Genomic DNA, 18,879 nt, shown 5'->3' with positions numbered 1-18,879 from the left:
TTCTTCCTCTTTTCAACCCAACAGAGCCTAAACACTTCAGTTCTGCCTGATTTATGAAATCTGCAGTGTCACACAGAATAATAATTTTGTGGACACTCTACGTCGATACACTGTTGCCATCTTGTGGCTAAAGATAACACATGAAATTGTGCTTTGCAAAAGTGATGGAGGCTACTCAATAACGCCATTATAATTATAATGTCATTCCGATTACCATGATGGACAAAGCCAAGTAGGCTATTAATGAGTTAATGAGAAGAAAATGGGTATTTACACATACCAACATCAATGAGCAGCAGCGGTGAAATATCAGATAGGCTACTACTGCAGAGCATCATCTGCTCCACTGAGAAGGTGCCTCCCTACTGGACCTGAACACCTCCAGGGCCCTAAAACTATCCCTACAGCACCTGCACACCTCCAGGGCCCTAGAACTATCCCTACAGGACCTGAACACCTCCAGGACCCTAAAACTATCCCTACAGCACCTGCACACCTCCAGGGCCCTAAAACTATCCCTACAGCACCTGCACACCTCCAGGGCCCTAGAACTATCCCTACAGGACCTGAACACCTCCAGGACCCTAAAACTATCCCTACAGCACCTGCACACCTCCAGGGCCCTAAAACTATCCCTACAGCACCTGAACACCTCCAGGGCCCTAAAACTATCTCTACAGCACCTGCACACCTCCAGGGCCCTAAAACTATCCCTACAGCACCTGCACACCTCCAGGGCCCTAAAACTATCCCTACAGCACCTGCACACCTCCAGGACCCTAAAACTATCCCTACAGCACCTGAACACCTCCAGGGCCCTAAAACTATCCCTACAGCACCTGCACACCTCCAGGGCCCTAAAACTATCCCTACAGCACCTGAACACCTCTGGGGCCCTAAAACTATCCCTACAGGACCTGCACACCTCCAGGACCCTAAAACTATCCCTACAGGACCTGCACGCCTCCAGGGCCCTAAAACTATCCCTACAGGACCTGAACACCTCCAGGGCCCTAAAACTATCCCTACAGGACCTGCACACCTCCAGGGCCCTAAAACTATCCCTACAGCACCTGCACACCTCCAGGGCCCTAAAACTATCCCTACAGCACCTGCACACCTCCAGGGCCCTAAAACTATCCCTACTGGACCTGCACACCTCCAGGGCCCTAAAACTATCCCTACAGCACCTGAACACCTCCAGGTCCCTAAAACTATCCCTACAGCACCTGCACACCTCCAGGGCCCTAAAACTATCCCTACAGCACCTGCACACCTCCAGGGCCCTAAAACTATCCCTACAGAACCTGCACACCTCCAGGGCCCTAGAACTATCCCTACAGCACCTGAACACCTCCAGGACCCTAAAACTATCCAGAAAGATGGTGGTCGAACCCTCCAATCCCGGTCACGGTCTCTTTGAACCACTTCCCTCTGGCAGTCCATCTGTACCAGGTCCATGCGCCACAAAAACAGCTTCTTTCCCATGGCCATCAGACTCATTAACAAGGCTCATGTCCCCCCACGATGACCCTTCACCACACACACACACACACACACACACACACACACATACATACACACACACACACACACACACACACACACACACACACACACACACACACACACACACACACACACACACATTGACTCTAACCCTATCTCAAGTGCACACACTTTGACCATAACCCTATCTCAAGTGCACACACTTTGACTCTAAACCTATCTCAAGTGCACATACTTTGACTCTAACCCTATCTCAAGTGCACACACATTGCCGACATTGCTCATCTATCACACCACACTGCATACACTGTACACCCACCACACTGTATTCTTTATATTGAGTAATTTGCATTGTGCCTTTCTTTTTATTGTTTATAGTGTATTTTGTATTTGCACTGTTTTTGTATTTGCACTGTTTTTTGTATATTTGTCCTGTCCTGTCCTGCACTCTGTCCTATGTCGTCTTTATCAGCGTACAGTAGCCTTTGTCATCATTACCCTAGTCACATTTCTAGTAGGGCCTATATGTACAGTATAAACCATGTAACCTGCATGGCGAATGGGATCTTTAATCTTTAATCTGAAGAGGTCTCTTCTTTCTCAGGGGGACGCGTACGTACGTGTATTTTTCGCACTGACGCAAACACGTCAAAGCGACGCACCCCCGACCGGGGGGCTGCGCCATTTTGAAAGTACAGGGTTTTCCTAGCTAGTCGGTGTTGACAGCTCACTCGGAAGAATCACAAAGTGATCGGGAAGAAGCTTAGCCCAGAGAAGTACCAGTAGAAGTTTAAGGAATAGTGCACGAAAGAGCCACACTCATCCTACAGCTACACGATACTTGTGCACTGCGTTTAATCACCAGGGAAGTATCAGGTAAGGTTAGTTACAGTCAGCAAGCTAGGATAGACAAGACTGAGCAACCCGGCCCAAGCCCAGGCGGGGACTCTTCTCTCACCATGGCAGGTAAAGTGAACTAGATGAATGAACCTTGTACATAGATATTGCATAGAAATGCGTACTCCCTCTAGACTTGTTTGTAGACATGCGTAATTGAGGTTTGCTGTGGTTTGGAAGCGAACGTCGTTACACCCAGCAAACACACAACGTCAGGGAGACGTTCAGATCATGTCTCAATAACGTCCGTGGGTCCTGAACCCCGTGTGTTCGTCTGCTGGACCCCTCAATATTCACACGTCTGGCTTGGACCCCTCTAAGACGTCTGTGGACGTGCAAAACGGGTTCAATATCTGAATGTTAAAAAAAACATTAATTCTGGCTCCTAATTGGATGTCTTTGGACGTCCGAAAAAGACGAAAAATACATCTAAAAGACGTCTTTTAGACGTGTCCTTGCTCAGTGGGCAGCTGTGTTTACCCGCATCGTCGGATGCTGCTGGGTCGGGACTATTCCCTGGGCATGGGTCGGGACTATTCCCTGGGCTGCTGGGTCGGGACTATTCCCTGGGCTGCTGGGTCAGGACTATTCCCTGGGCTGCTGGGTCGGGACTATCCCCTGGGCTGCTGGGTCGGGACTATTCCCTGGGCTGCTGGGTCGGGACTATTCCCTGGGCATGGGTCGGGACTATTCCCTGGGCTGCTGGGTCGGGACTATTCCCTGGGCTGCTGGGTCGGGACTATTCCCTGGGCATGGGTTGGGACTATTCCCTGGGCTGCTGGGTTGGGACTATTCCCTGGGCTAAACGCCTTCTCCAACGGTCCATGTTTGCGGTGTTCTGCGAACCGGGAGCTTAGATAACTTCTAAAGAATGATTAAAGATCCAATGTAACGTCAGTGTGCATATATGTAGTTGTACACACTTAGCATGGGTTTGCATGCTCTTTGGATTGATGCAGTTGTGCCACAGAAGTGCGATGCCAGTATAGTATAGTAGTATAGTATAGTAGTATAGTATAGTAGTATAGTATAGTAGTCACTAGCTGCTATCCAGAGAGAGCTAACTAGCTTCATCCTATCAGGAGGCTAAAGTTATCTAGCTTCTAGCTGAAGTTTGTTTTGATTGTGTATGAATGCAAACATTGTTTGAATGTGCGAAAGAAGCTAGTTTGCAACGTTTAGCCAGACTTTTGCAGAAGCTAGAGATGGAGATGAAACAGATGAGCAATCAGGATTACAAAGTAACTTGCTAAAATTATACCCCTAATTAACCATATTGTTTCTGTGGGTCCAGGAGCCGGTGGTGGGGGCAATGATGTTCAATGGTACTTCTCTCAAGTGAAAGGAGCAATCGATGATGATGTTGCTGAAGGTAAGTCATGTCTGGTGAATTCATCCCTCTAATTTTCAGCAGGCACTTTTATCCAAAACGATTTATAATAAGTGTATCGAGGAAGTAAACCGACTGTACATCCCAGTCATCATCACCTCTAAGAACAATGACACAATCGACCACGGTGCTAGGAAACGTGAGTTTTTATTTTTCATGAGAAGATGAGAATAGTTTTTTTTCTGAGTAAGTAAAAAGTAAGTAAGTAAGCCTTTGAGAACCAATGTTTCTCGGGCTTAGTGGCCCATAACGGTATATTTATCTAGATATATTGAGATTTCAGAGAATCTGTTGTTCTGTTTACACCACACTATTTGCCTGAGAACAAACATAACAAAGAGCCAAGTTCTGTGAATCTATTCTTTCCTGTTAATGTGCCCATTCTCACATTTGAAGAAAAACAGACTCAAACATTGTAGTTCTGTGCGTTTCTCAACAGTTTTCATGCTGCTGCAAGGAGTCTGTACGTCACCCTTGACCTGCATTCTCTCCCTTTGTGTGTTTCTGAATGGTTGTTCTCTCACAGCTGTGCGTGGAGCAGCAGTGCACTTGTCCACGGAGCTCTTATTGTCTCAGGGATAATACTAGTCCACACACTCAGCCTTGTGTGAGTCTCTGTAATAAGGAATAGATTGTTGTATTTTGGGCTGCAGATACGAACGTCCCTCTACAAGCAGCGTTACTGAATAGTTGCAGGTGCAAATCTTTTATTTTTGAGTCTCAGGGAAAAAACAACCTGAAAATCCATTCGGGAGCTGAGCAATTATTAAACTGTCAGGCAGGAAATTATCCAACGTGTGGGATCGTTTTGAATGTGTAGAGAACGACCCCCCAAGAATGACATGCAAACTCTGCAAGCAAACATTTGCCTATCGTTCAACAACCTCAAACATGACATGATCTAAAACATGTAAGCAGCCTAACTTTAGCCTTGTTAGAAAGAGCGAATGTCCAGTCCTTGATTTAGTTCAAAAGTTCCAACAGTATTTATTTCCCATTGCCCTTTACAAAGTCCACTAGTTCAGGTTATCACTTCACCGAATACAATTTAACACAATTTCAATTCGACACACACTTCCTACTGCAGGGGAAGTAGGCTACTTATAGACAGTCTTTATAGAGTGACCATGCTAGGTGGCTAATGGCTGCAAACCACCTAACATGACTGTTCTATATAGCCTAGATGTTTTTATGGGCTATTATCACATATTTGATTATTCCCTAATGCTAAATAATGAATGGCCTAATTTAACATGAACAAATTTAATTGAACAGTGTTCGTTGGGCCTGCAAGCTAAATTACCTTGAATAGCCAAGGCTGGCTTCACTGTGAGACACAGAGCTTACTTCTCTTGTGTTCCTTTCTCATAATATGAGAAGACTGAGATGGGCTTGCTATCGGCCTACTGTGTTGAAATAAACAAAATGTTTAGTCTTGCTGGTTGTTCCGACACATTCAGAATTATTAGTCTACTGTGTATACTGTTACAGGCAGCTGCTGTAGCTCCTCCATCCATCCATCTTCATCCGCTTATCCGGGGTCGGGTCGCGGAGGCAGCAGCTCCTGTAAAATATAAAATTTAAACTTAAAAAAGAAATAAATAAAGGACCAGCTATAGCCCCACGTGGTCGACTAGTTGCTTGATTGAAACGCTACTAATGGAGCAGGGAAGTCTTCCGTCGGGGGCGGCCCTACTAATCACAGTGCTTTTGTTTCAGCTGACATCATATCCACTGTTGAATTCAACCACTCCGGAGAGCTGCTAGCCACGGGAGACAAGGGAGGCCGCGTCGTCATCTTCCAGCAGGAGATCGAGGTAACGCCCCCGGGGGCTCAACTCAGCCCAAATCAAGTACAGGACACCATCATGCTCCCTATATTTCTTTATTTGTTGTCAGGATGTGACCCAGGAACTGTTGTTGTTGTCATTGAGTAGAGTAAGAACCAACTACAATGCCGAGGAGAGTACAATGTTTACAGCACCTTCCAGAGCCATGAGCCCGACTTTGACTATCTGAAAAGCCTAGAGATCGAAGAGAAGATCAACAAGATCAGGTGGCTACCTCAGAAGAACGCCGCCCAGTTCCTGCTGTCCACTAACGGTCAGTAGAGCAGTGGGTCAGCTGTCTAATGTTAAAATAAGGACTCCGTCTTAAAACACACCTCTTCATACACGCACACTCATTATAATGTTGGAATTTTTATATTTATATTTATAACTTTTGTTATTGTTGTAACTTTGTAAATGTTGTGTCTGTGTTTACTTGTTTTTAACCATGAACGGTGACCTTGGGTGTTATGAAAGGTGCCTTGAAATAAAATGCATTATTATTATTATTGTTATTATTGATTACCAGATGAGCTGAGCGTTTATGAATTGTCGCTTTACAGACAAAACTATAAAGCTATGGAAAATAAGTGAACGAGACAAGAGACCCGAGGGATACAACCTAAAGGAGGAGGATGGGCGCTACAGAGACCCCACCACTGTCACCACACTCCGGGTTAGTACGCTACAGAGACCACACTCCGGGTTAGTACGCTACAGAGACCCCACCACTGTCACCACACTCCGGGTTAGTACGCTACAGAGACCACACTGCGGGTTAGTACGCTACAGAGACCCCACCACTGTCACCACACTCCGGGTTAGTACGCTACAGAGACCCCACCACTGTCACCACACTCCGGGTTAGTACGCTACAGAGACCACACTCTGGGTTAGTACGCTACAGAGACCCCACCACTGTCACCACACTCCGGGTTAGTACGCTACAGAGACCACACTGCGGGTTAGTACGCTACAGAGACCCCACCACTGTCACCACACTCCGGGTTAGTACGCTACAGAGACCCCACCACTGTCACCACACTCCGGGTTAGTACGCTACAGAGACCCCACTCCGGGTTAGTACGCTACAGAGACCCCACCACTGTCACCACACTCCGGGTGTGTAGGTCTTTATATAGCCATTCACACACACACACACACACACACACGCACGCACACACACACACACACCCCTTTAACACATAGCTGCATAGTTCACCAGGAATTCCGATATTAATATTTCCAGTGAGTAAAATGATGGCTGTTTCTGTGCTCTCTCCCTCTGCCCCTTCCTTCCTTCCTTCCTTCCTTCCTTCCTTCCTTCCTTCCTTCCTTCCTTCCTTCCTTCCTTCCTTCCTTCCTTCCTTCCTTCCTTCCTTCCTTCCTTCCCTCCCTCCCTCCCTCCCTCCCTCCCTCCCTCCCTCCCTCCCTCCCTCCCTCCCTTCCTCCCTCCCTCCCTGAAGGTGCCGGTGTTCCGCCCCATGGACCTCATGGTGGAGGCCAGCCCCAGACGGGTGTTCGCCAACGCTCACACCTACCACATCAACTCCATCTCCGTCAACAGCGACTGCGAGACGTACCTGTCTGCCGACGACCTTCGGATTAACCTCTGGAATCTGGAGATCACCGACCGCAGCTTTAGTATCCTTCAGTCAGAGTTCAGATGAGGTCACATGCGTGTTGCTCGGCGTCTCCTTCATCGCCACTCATGGTATCAGATTGTTGATTTCGCCCTTGACCCTCCTGACCCTCTCAGACATTGTTGACATAAAGCCAGTGAACATGGAGGAGCTGACGGAGGTGATCACGGCAGCCGAGTTCCACCCAAACCAGTGCAACACCTTTGTGTACAGCAGCAGCAAAGGCACCATCCGCCTGTGTGACATGAGGGCGTCGGCGCTGTGCGACCAGCACTCCAAACGTAAGTGGCTCGGGTCGGTGTATTCAGGGTTTCTCCTGCATAGAGGATTTTTTTTTGCGCCCCCTAAAGAGATTTTAGTCAGAGCCAAAGGAAAATCATCAGTGCCAAAATGATAAAAATTGAGATTTTCAATTCAAATCCTCTCCAAATGTGTTTGATAGCTTGTTTCAAGTGCCGCCCATCCCTCTTTCTTGCATTGTCCATGGTTTGGACCACTAATAATCGAGATAATTAATAGACAGGTTATCAGTATCTTAAACATTTTGGCTTCATATCCATTTTGTGTCATCTCGAGAGATTTCCCGTGAATTTCCTGTGAAAAGTGAGCTCAGTCAGACAGCGAAGAATATAATAAAATGTGTGCGCATCCCCCCCCAAAGACCCATTCTGATCCAGGAAGAACCCTGGTATTGGTACATCTGAGATGATGAGCAACATGCTGATCCAGGTAAAGAAACACAAGCGAGTGAACCAGAGGTGTTTGCTTCCTTTCTCAGTGTTCGAGGAGCCGGAAGACCCAAGCAATCGCTCGTTCTTCTCCGAAATCATCTCCTCCATCTCGGACGTTAAGTTCAGCCACAGCGGGCGCTACATGATGACGCGGGACTACCTGTCTGTTAAGATCTGGGACCTCAACATGGAGACCCGGCCAGTGGAGACGTATCAGGTGTGTGTTTTACCTGATGTTCTCTCTCTCTCTGCCCCCTAATGTCCTGATGTTCTCTCTCTCTCTCTCTCTCTGCCCCCTAATGTCCTGATGCTCTCTCTCTCTCTCTCTCTCTCTCTGCCCCCTAATGACCTGATACTCTCTCTCTCTCTCTGCCCCCTAATGTCCTGATGTTCTGCCCTCCTGACCCCTAATGTCCCGATGTTCTCTCTCTCTCTGCCTCCTAATGTCCCGATGTTCTCTCTCTCTGCCCCCTAATGTCCCGATGTTCTGCCCCCCTGACCCCTAATGTCCCGATGTTCTGCCCCTCTGACCCCTAATGTCCTGATGTTCTGCCCCCCTGACCCCTAATGTCCTGATGTTCTGCCCCTCTGACCCCTAATGTCCCGATGTTCTGCCCCTCTGACCCCTAATGTCCTGATGTTCTGCCCCTCTGACCCCTAATGTCCTGATGTTCTGCCCTCCTGACCCCTAATGTCCTGATGTTCTGCCCTCCTACCCCCTAATGTCCTAATGTGCACAGGTGCTTAGAATAGAAGCACACACTTTTACCTGAGCATATACTCTTAGAACTGCACTTTTCTTGTTTAATATCTCCAGTACAATATTTTATTAAATTGTCATTTACACTTTATTTTACTTGATTTCTTTATCTTTATCTTTTATTGTGGTGTTGTTTTATTTTCCATCTTATTTTCCTGCTTTTTAAGACGGGACACGACTGCACTTTCCAGGAGGGGAATGGGACAAGTTTAAATACAGGAAGAGGTGTCAATGATGTATCAGAATAATATTTAACTAGACTTTCACCTATCTAGGATGGTTCATTGATTATCCATTAGAGGGTGATTTTGTTCTATTTTCTGAGGGGTATATTTTCTGAGGGGTATATTTTCTGAGGGGTATATTTTCTGAGGGGTATATTGGATGTATGTTGTAAGCAAGGCTGAAGTTTTTCCTCAATGTCTCGTGGATTTTACTCAAACAGGTCCACGAGTACCTCAGGAGCAAACTGTGTTCCCTCTACGAGAACGACTGCATCTTCGACAAGTTTGAGTGCTGCTGGAATGGGAATGACAGGTAAGGTCATAAGATGGTTAGTTAGCACATTAATCACAACAAAACTAGTTTGCACATTAATCACAACGAAACAAGTGACTCCAAATTATAGTCGATTTTCTGCCCAATGATCCACATTGATGTTTTGGGAAGCGCGTTACAAGCACCAAAACTACCGTCACCTGACCGAACTGAGTAGCAGGCCTTATCAGACGCTCCCCTTATCGCCTGCATACAGAGTTTGGGGCTCTGTCCTGTCTTGGGGGGCTCTCTCTCTCTTTTCTTGTACTAGTGCTAGACTGACTGGGATCCCTTGGAGGTTCTCCCTTTAACAACGTCTAAATTCTTGTAATATTTAGCGTGATTCCCAGTCTTACAAAGCTGTGATTACAACGCCGGGGCCGTTGCTCTTACCTCATCCCTCTGTCCATCTCGTTTCTCAGCGTTGTGATGACCGGCTCCTACAACAACTTCTTCCGGATGTTTGACCGGGGCTACCGGCAGGATGTGACCCTGGAGGCGTCGCGCGAGAGCAGCAAGCCGCGCTCCGTGCTCAAGCCCCGGAAAGTGTCCACGGGCGGGAAGCGCAAGAAGGACGAGATCAGTGTGGACAGCCTGGACTTTAACAAGAAGATCCTGCACACCGCCTGGCACCCCCAGGACAACATCATCGCCGTGGCCACCACCAACAACCTCTATATATTTCAGGACAAACTGAACTAGCACTCAATGACCCCCTCGTTTCCCACACCCCACTTCCTGTAACCCCCTCTGACCCCAAACGCCGCCTCAGAAAAACATCTTCTGTGTCGGCGTCTTTCTTAATCGTATTTTTCCTGCCACTCTTCTCCCTGCAACTGTTGTCCACTACACCCCAAAGGGAACACTGTTTTTTGAACACTTTATCTCCTATGTTATTCATGTTTAAGGTTCGGTGCCATTATGACACGATGATTTGTTTGTATGCAAGCATGCTTAATTAAGCTGAAATAGGGAGTTATTTCATCTGACTTCTCATCCCTTTATCCTTTACACATGCTCGTCCGCATTGGCCAGGTGTGCTGACCACACAGCGAGCTGTCCGCTGGCCTAGGTGTTTGCTCACCCTCATCCTCGTTAATACAGTTACACACATTGATATGTAGACTAGCATACATATACGAGCTCAGCTCAGCTGGTGGGTTGGGTTGGGGTTTGGGGGTAATTTGAGACTACTATGTAACTAATAACAGGCGTTATCCAGTCTGGGACGACAGACTAGCGATAACACTCGTAAGCACAGTGTCTAATGAACGCCAGCCGGTTTTATATAGATGGAGTAATTGGAGGTGCTGTAGCGCCATCTTGTGTGGAAGTGACCAGTCTGCAGTCTTGCACTTAGTGCCATCGTGTAAAGCTTAGCACAAGGGCTCAAGCACAGACGGGGAAGGCCTCAGCGGCCTGTGTCGGCCATATTGTGCCTAATGTGCTGGTCTGTGTCATTTCAATAGTGGGCGGAGCCTCTCTGCTGCCAAGTTCCATACATGTCTTCTTGACTTGGGTTTAATGTTGATGAGTTGATTTTTCTTTTTTCTCTGGATCAAGTTTTTGTTTGTGTGTTTTTTAATGATGTTTTGTACTGCACTTGAGATAAAAGTATAATCACCTATAGTTGGTTTATTTTTGTATGAATTAAGACAACAGGAATACTGATAATGTTAAATCCCCCCCTCACACTACTTGGTGTAGTCTGATCACTGTAGTCTGTTAGCTGTTGGTCTTGGACCGATCCGTGCACTGGGGGATTCCTTCGATTGGTGGGAGATCTTGTGGCTTGAATGAGCATTTTGTACATTTAGGTTGGCAGTTGATTGAAATGCATATTTGTGCCACTATCATGTTGGACGTCCAAAGAGAAGTGTCCTCAGGTATCGGGGCCTCTTAGTTTGGGGTCAGAGGTCGTTGTCTGTCTGAGCACTTAAAGATGCGCTATTGTTTTTGAGTTACTGTAACGGATGTTGACTATGGACTTGGGTGATTGTTATTTTACCTGAAAGCTAATTTGTGCTAATGTTTCTGCCGGGGTGGCTCCTGAGTATGCTCTTGTATGTGTGCCATGGTTGTGTTTGTGAAACATTTGTTTTGTTAAAAAGGATCAATGAGATTGGCCATTGTATGTTGGAGATGGTAGTAATACTCATGTATTTAGCTGTAAGGATAGATTGACCAAGCAGGGTTACTGGTTCAAGTTAAATTAGGAAGTGAGATGTTTTTGCTCATTTGGTGCAGAGCAGGTTCAGGGGTACAAGACGAGAGCACTAGGCTAAGAGAGGCAGACATCATAGCATTACTCACTAGTGTCACTTCAGGGCATTGGACAGTATTTAAAACATAGCATTACCTGCATTTGTACTGTATAAGTTCCAGTGGAATTATTGTAATTCTTTTGGGAATGTTGGGGAACCTACTAGAATGATGACACGCTTTCTGAGTCACTGGATCCTAGTTATTTAGGTTCAGGCTTTTTGCAACACTTTTTTGTTGAATAATTGATTATCACTCACTAGGAATGCCACCATTAAAGACTGATGCAGGCTGCCTGCAGGTCATTATCTGCTGGTGTCATCGTCACTTCTTCAGGGCTCTGCACTGTGTTCTCCTTATACTGTCTGTTATATTTTGTTTTGAGGACAATTTAGAGTTTGGTTGTTTCTTTGTTGGCTGTTGTGACCCTATGTCAAAAGGAGCTAAATTGCTAAAGATGGTAACACTGTTATAGCCTCATTGGAAATGTCAGGTTTTACCCCTCGCCCCATTCCACCATCACTCATAGCTGTAGGAAATCTCCGCTTGGTTGCAGGAGCTGCAGGATATGCAATTATCCACTCGATCAATAGCACCGCTGCTGTAAATTAGTATTTGGCCCCAACACTCCTTTGCTCAAGTCCTTTGTGCAAGGATATGGTGCAAGTCCACCAAATGTTGTGAAGAGCCTTATTGCCTTTCTCTTAGCGTAGTAGAGGAAATAAGATAGTCAAGTATGTTTCCTGAACTCGCCCACATGCCAGGCTGGAGAATGCTCAGGGGAACTTAAAGATGTATTCACAAGACTCACAACAGATTGCACTTTTTTTTTTCATTGATTTGTGTTTTGTTTATTTGTTTCAAAGGGGCTCTTGAATAAAGATTGTGGGAGATTTTGGGCAATATGTTGCAGCAACTATAAAATCAATACAAACTGTTCACTGTATAGGTCTGTTTGCAATTTGTCAAATAAAAATAAAGTACGATTTAGATGAATGGGAGTTTCATATCAAACTGCGAATAAAACAATTACCAAGTTTTGCCTTTGGTACATTGGTATTCAATTCATTGGTCACATATGGGTGTAGGCTACTTTGCTACAGGGAATTAGTCTGATGTCACAGACCGCTGTGCCATCTAAAAGACAGCAAGGCAAGGCAAGTTTATTTATATAGCACATTTCAGCAACAGGGCAATTCAAGGTGCTTTACATGAGACATTAAAAGCATTAAAACAAAAAGCAAGACATTATAGACATTTAAAACAAAAGGCAGGACAAATTAAAAGCATTAAAACAAAAAGCAAGTCATTATAGACATTTAAACAAAAAGCAGGACAAATAGAATACAGGAATAAAAGTTACAGTGCAGTATACTGATAAACAGCTCCTCTTAGAAAGCAGTGGCAAAAAGAAAAGTCTTTAGGCTTGTTTTAAACAGCAGGTACAGTTTGGGAATGGCTGATGTCAAATGATTTATGACCTCCAGGCAAGGGAGGGTAGTTTCTGGATGGAGCCAGTGCAGTATGCGCATGCGCGTGGCGTCATGTTGATGAATGCTAAAATTTGGGCAGGCAACATGTCCACCGCTGCAGCTCAGCAAAACAATAACGAAGAACCTGGCCTTAACGGTATGTACCACCGTCGAATTTCCCCCTTTTGTTTAAAGTCAATAGTTTTACATATATATTTAATGAACTTGCTTGCTTTTTATGGTTGTAGTTTTTATGAGATCTTGTAAAACTTGTCTCGGGTTTGGAATTTCTTCCCCTTCTTCTGGGCGGAGAGGGGGCGTGTGTTGTTGAAATGCGTCACTTTTAATGCTCCAATGGGTTTACTTTGAATTCTCGACTGACTGGAGTTTACCCAATCAGGGATGGCTGTGGGCGGGCCTAATCATATCAAAACAAGTCTTTGACCAAAATGAGAAAAATGGCCTTTTCATAAATGTCCTTTAATCAAATCGCCCATACTGGGTTAATATGGTGGCAATTAATTATTAAATGCTATACGTGTTTTGGTAATCCAGTGACCATTCTAATGTTTTAATTAAGTATTTTCCCCGTCGACTTTCTTTGTCATAACAAAGGCAAATTGGATGTTGTCGCTGTCAGGGCAAAGCTTGCTAGCAAGATGGCTTTAGCGAGCTCATTATGCAATAATACTAACTAGCTTTTTGAGTTTAGTATAAACCCATGTCTATCTCTGTGTAGAAATATTTCTCCTTATGGAGAGTTTTTTTAAACTGCCCGTTTCACCTGAATTGGGCTGATTATACACACTGTAAAATAAACAATATGACAAAAAGCCAAAAAAATCAACAGTTAATTGATCAAGTGGTGGACTGCTTTAGAATGCAATTCACATTTAGAAGATAGCTCATCCTCCCTCTTCTCCAGCATGAAAGCAGCAGTTTATAGGGCAGCCATACAAGTACAACCACAAATTTGATATTCAGACTTGTTTATTAGACCTGAACCTTTCCTGCCTATGGGGGTGAAGGCATACGAGCTCCTAGCTTTTCTCCCTCTCCTACTAGCTAGGGGCTTGTGTTCTCTCCCTTCTGTGTAGCATGAAATTTAGACCAATTTGGAGTATCATATGCAACTCAGGGCATACTAGTGGTCAAAAACTACATTGGGTACCTTTTAAGATTAAGAACTTTGCTGATCTTCTGAGATTCAAAATATTTTTAACTACAACAGTGTGCCAACTCATCAGTGGCTATTGATTTTCCAGGGTCTTGGGTGGAGCTGGAGATGAATGGAAACACAGGAACTCGGACGCTGCAGCCAAACCCTTTGCCGCCGCCCCCAACCCCCGAGAACGGAAACGAGGGGGAGGGTCCGGCCCCACAGCCTCTAGAGGCGGTGCCAGAGGAGGGGGAGGAGAGTCTGGTGGGGGGGCTGGAACACGTGCCCTCATCCTCCTCCATACACAACGGAGACATGGAGAAGATCCTGCTGGATGCTCAGCACGAGTCCAGCCAGAGTAACTCCTCATGTGATAGGTGGGTCTAGATAGGAATGAGGAAAAGGGACATTGAGGGGTAATGTCTTTAATCGGCTGCCTACGCTCCTCTAGTTGTAATGAGTTGCATAACCTGTTCTGTTTGTTTTCTTAGCCCTCACAGACCGCCCAGTCCAGATCAGGATGACGGACAGATCACCTTTGATGTTGACATGTCTAGTAGGAGAGAGAGCCAGGTACGTTATAATAACCCAGTCTTTCACCCTCCCACTTGCTGCTGGAGTCTCCCTCAGCTCACCTGAGTGTTCTTCCTGTTCCCCCAATCGGTAGTCTGAGGAAGACGACTCAGAGAAAGACCGGGAGGAGGACATCTTGATGGAAAAGGAAGCAGACTGGGTGGCTGACTGGTCCAGTCGGCCGGAAAACATTCCTCCCAAGTATGTGGGCCTAAGTGCTTTTACCGCTTTTACACTGGGAAGCAAACTAGTGGCGAGATCACGCATCTCACGTTGTTTTCTAAGTTGCTTTATTATTTTTTCCCAGGGAGTTCCACTTCAGGCATCCCCGGCGCTCGGTTTCTCTCAGCATGAGGAAGAGCGGAGCCATGAAGAAAGGAGGCGTCTTCTCTGCTGAGTTCCTCAAAGTCTTCATCCCTTCCCTGCTCCTCTCACACATCCTGGCCCTAGGCCTTGGGTGAGTTTCCGTTTTCAAACAATGCACAATTACAAGTGACTTCCCTACAGTAATCTTACACCACATAAGCCATGTTTCCATCCACTTGTCAATCGAATTGTGTGAGGATCGCTAAAAATATGAATGCGAATAAAGCCGGTGAACGTGCGTTTCCATCTAGAGCTTTAAATCGGATAAAGCATTTATCACAAAAGACTTTTATCGAACAGGAGAAAATCCGATGAGATCGACAGTACAACATTTTTGTTGATTGTCATGTTTTTTAATCGAATTTTACTGTTTTCATAAGGCATTTTTAATTCGATATAACTTAATTCGCATAAAACGTGTGGATGGAAACATGGCTATAGACGCCTAGCTCTGCACAGGATAATCTACTTATTGAGGTTGTTAAAGATATACGTACATTTTATTGCTGTAGTTGGTTGTTTTCATCCATCTTCCTCTCTAACTCCATAGGGTCTACATTGGGAAGAGACTCACTACACCACCCACCAGCTCGTTCTAAACACAAACTAAAGCAGTGCCTGGAAGTCATGTCGAAGTTCCCCTGTCGACGAGTTGATAAAACAACCTCATGTGCTAAAATCCCCTTTCTTCCTCCATTGCACTCCCATCTTCTCCCTTCTTCTTCCTCATTCAGACACTGATAATCTCTCTGTTTCTCTCTCTTTTGTTGTTGTTGATGTTTTTTGTTGTTGTTGATGTTTTAGGCTGCGTGTCCACCGGCGAGTGGTATGTAGCTGAAAAGCTTTCCGCTGCTCACAGCTGCTTGAAGTGCACTGGGAAAGCTAGTTGACTGGCTAAGCTATCCACAGCTCACGTTAGCACCAAGTGTAGTGTTTTTGCACACTTTAGATTATTAACTAGCTAAGTTAAGATCGCTAGCTAATGCTAGATAGTGCTAAGGTTTGCTGTCTCAGCAGTCTTGCCCAAAAAAACACCGTCTTTGTTGTCAGAACAGGCTTTTACAGCCGGCGCTTTAGCCTAAAAAGTTCAACCTATTTCAACTAAGAAAAAAAGCTTATAGAGCCCATGGCGCTATAGCGCTAAAAAGCGTCTCTAAACCTCGTCTCTATAGTACTCTAGAGCTCATTAAGTTACCCATGTAAACAATGAGAAAACACCGACGGCTCTAAAACACAGCTCACCGGTGGACACGCACCCTTACCCTGTTTTTGGAGAGATGTTTTGGGGTGATTACGCTATGTATTTGATTTCCTTTACATTCTGACGCAGGGTGGGATGTCACAGTGGGACATCATCTAACAGTTGTGACCGTCTGCAGACCACGACAGACAGGCCCTGTTTGAACCATAGAACTTTATTTATCTGCACAAACTGCACAAACCGCAGATGGCCTGAGCGTTCGGCTACATCTTTGAGATCTTCATAGTGATGCCTTTGACAAGAGAGATTGTTCTGGAGATATCCGTTGACTGAGACTGTTTCCCCCACTGGGAGTACTTCCCCTTCAGTCTTGCAGAGAGAGAAGAGACAGGAGGGTGCCTCAGCCGCTGGTATCTCCAGCCTCAACACTGGACCAAAAATAGGCCCCATATCACCTTGCTGTACACCTTTCAATTGGCTTTGATAGACGTTACTATGAATCAAGTCGTATTGTGCAGTTTTTGGGAGATGGGGCGCAGTAGGGCGTCCTCACCGGTTGGTAGAGCGCCAAGAGGTATGAATGAAGGAGGGGCAGGTTGGATACAGAGGGTGCTATTGCACCGCTCTGATACGAGGTTGGGGAAGTTCGAAAGAAGCTATCAATGCATGCATTTTCTTCTTTCTTTGTAGCATATTTATTTTCTCCAAGATCTCTTCTTAAAAAAAGATTTCAGTGAATTTGTTTTACTCTTTCAGATCCTGTGTATTGATAGGGAGGGCATGAGTGATAGTGTGTTGCTTTTGGATATCCCTTACTGATTCAGATGCCAGGTAGAATGACTACAGTATGGAACTGCCCACACCTGGTTGTATTTCCGCTACTTGGACACATATCTTTTTCATCAGCACACAATAACTACACAAAACGTGCCAAAAATCTTTCCTTCCATCTCCTCACTTGTATAAGCTATCCCACAGACACTGGTCTTAGATTATCTGAAATACTTCAAACTGTGACATGACCCTATGCCTGGCACACTATTTTGTTTTGACATTTCCTTTGGGGATTTATTTTTTTCTGTTCTTTATTCACAGTTTAGAGTTTCTACCTTATTACAGTGTTAGTAATATTTGTATTTTATTTGATATGTTCAACCATGACCATTCCCTTTTGAAATCAGATGCTAATCAAAGTGTTGACAGTGGTAGAAGCCTGGAGACTCAGGCAATTATTCTCACATGGACAGAGACTGAAAGCTTAAATAGTGATACAGTCTAAAACTCTCCAACACTATTGAGCTGCTTGGTGACTTAGGGTCTGGTGATGTTTGGGGGAGTAGCGGGTTAGATGAGTAAATAAACAAGTAGGGTTCTCTTTTTCTAACGCTACCTTGCATGCTTGCTCGCAGCTTGACGGCTATTTCAATGTTTATTTCATCCAGATGATGTAAGATTCTATCATATCTTTCATCAGTCAGTGTTCATCCCTTTATACAAGGTTGAAGAATAGTACGCGCATTATTATAGCTATTGTGTATGTTTTTTTCCTGATAGTCTAGAATGCTCTTCTTAGCTAGTTTGGAGGGCAGGGCCCTCAACATATGATTTAATTTAGGCTATGATAATGATTCTATAAGCAAGAAGGTAAAGGCTTAGCATGGTGGTTGGTCACACTTTCTACGTTTTTATTTGCTATTTGCACAAACGGGCATTGAAACACTTTGTCCATTCTTTAGTTTTGGAGAAGTGGGTGTGTTGAAGGTGCAATAGTCAAGATTTCTTCGAAGACTAATCATTAAAAACAAACAAATAACTTGCAACATGGTAACAATATTGGCTCAGGAGCTTTGCTAGAGGTGGGAACCAAACCTCAGACATCGCAGAGGTAAACTTTTTTTTTTATGATACAATTTATAATCAATCGCCTAATTTTGATTATAAAAGCAATTCTGCACCTTTCTAAAAGCTCTGTTGCGGCATTATTTAAAAAAAAAATCGAAATCTTAACTAATGCATCTTTAAATTGACTGAATGATCTCCTACTTGTGCGTCGCACGAGGATAACCACTCCCCTGTCCATGTTGATTGGCTGGCCAGCTTGTGAAAATGTAGCCTCCCAAGATGAGCATGTATCTTTGAGGAAGCTATGGTAACGACAATGCATGAAGTGTGAGGGCACGGCCTGTCAATCATAGCTGGGTGACAGTTCTCATTTAGTCATTACCACACCCAGACACTTTACCTTAAGAAAACTGGCAAGTGTCACATTCAACCATCATGTTAAACCTTTGAAGCTGTGCAATTAGACTGTATGTTCTTCATACCGGAAAACTGACATTAAAATTTGGAATTTACCAGTAAGCTACTGTCCAGAGTCGTGTGTCTGCCAGTCTGTCTAGGCTTGTGTGTGTGTGTGTGTGTGCATGTATGTGTGTGTGTGTGTGTGTGTGTGTGTGTGTGTGTGTGTGTGTGTGTGTGTGTGTGTGTGTGCATGTTGTAAGAATTTGTTCTTGTTCTGCTGTATCTCAAATCCATCATGGCCCCACTCCT

The 18,879-nt window shown here is 45.0% G+C and overlaps 2 protein-coding genes across 2 annotated transcripts; both read left to right on the top strand.

Moving 5' to 3' along the window:
- Positions 1-2,256: 2,256 nt before the first annotated feature.
- ppp2r2aa (protein phosphatase 2, regulatory subunit B, alpha a) lies at positions 2,257-10,420 on the top strand. The gene is made up of 10 exons (XM_084457170.1): positions 2,257-2,475; positions 3,701-3,778; positions 5,516-5,613; positions 5,734-5,899; positions 6,189-6,301; positions 7,092-7,269; positions 7,385-7,549; positions 8,047-8,216; positions 9,205-9,296; positions 9,719-10,420. Exons 1-10 carry the CDS (start codon positions 2,469-2,471, stop codon positions 9,996-9,998), a joined length of 1,347 nt encoding a protein of 448 aa, XP_084313296.1. The 5' UTR covers positions 2,257-2,468; the 3' UTR covers positions 9,999-10,420.
- A 2,682-nt stretch (positions 10,421-13,102) lies between these two features.
- Positions 13,103-18,142, top strand: bnip3la (BCL2 interacting protein 3 like a; the record flags this gene model as incomplete). The annotated part of the gene is made up of 6 exons (XM_084457173.1): positions 13,103-13,187; positions 14,296-14,566; positions 14,681-14,762; positions 14,857-14,963; positions 15,070-15,219; positions 15,679-18,142. 6 exons carry the CDS (start codon positions 13,103-13,105, stop codon positions 15,725-15,727), a joined length of 744 nt encoding a protein of 247 aa, XP_084313299.1. The 3' UTR covers positions 15,728-18,142.
- Between the last annotated feature and the right edge of the window lie 737 nt (positions 18,143-18,879).

Source organism: Borostomias antarcticus, assembly GCF_949987555.1.
Source record: "Borostomias antarcticus genome assembly, chromosome: 23".
Lineage (NCBI taxonomy): Eukaryota > Metazoa > Chordata > Actinopteri > Stomiiformes > Stomiidae > Borostomias > Borostomias antarcticus.
Note: the sequence above shows the minus strand (reverse complement) of the source record. Positions and strands in the feature narration are given on the sequence as shown.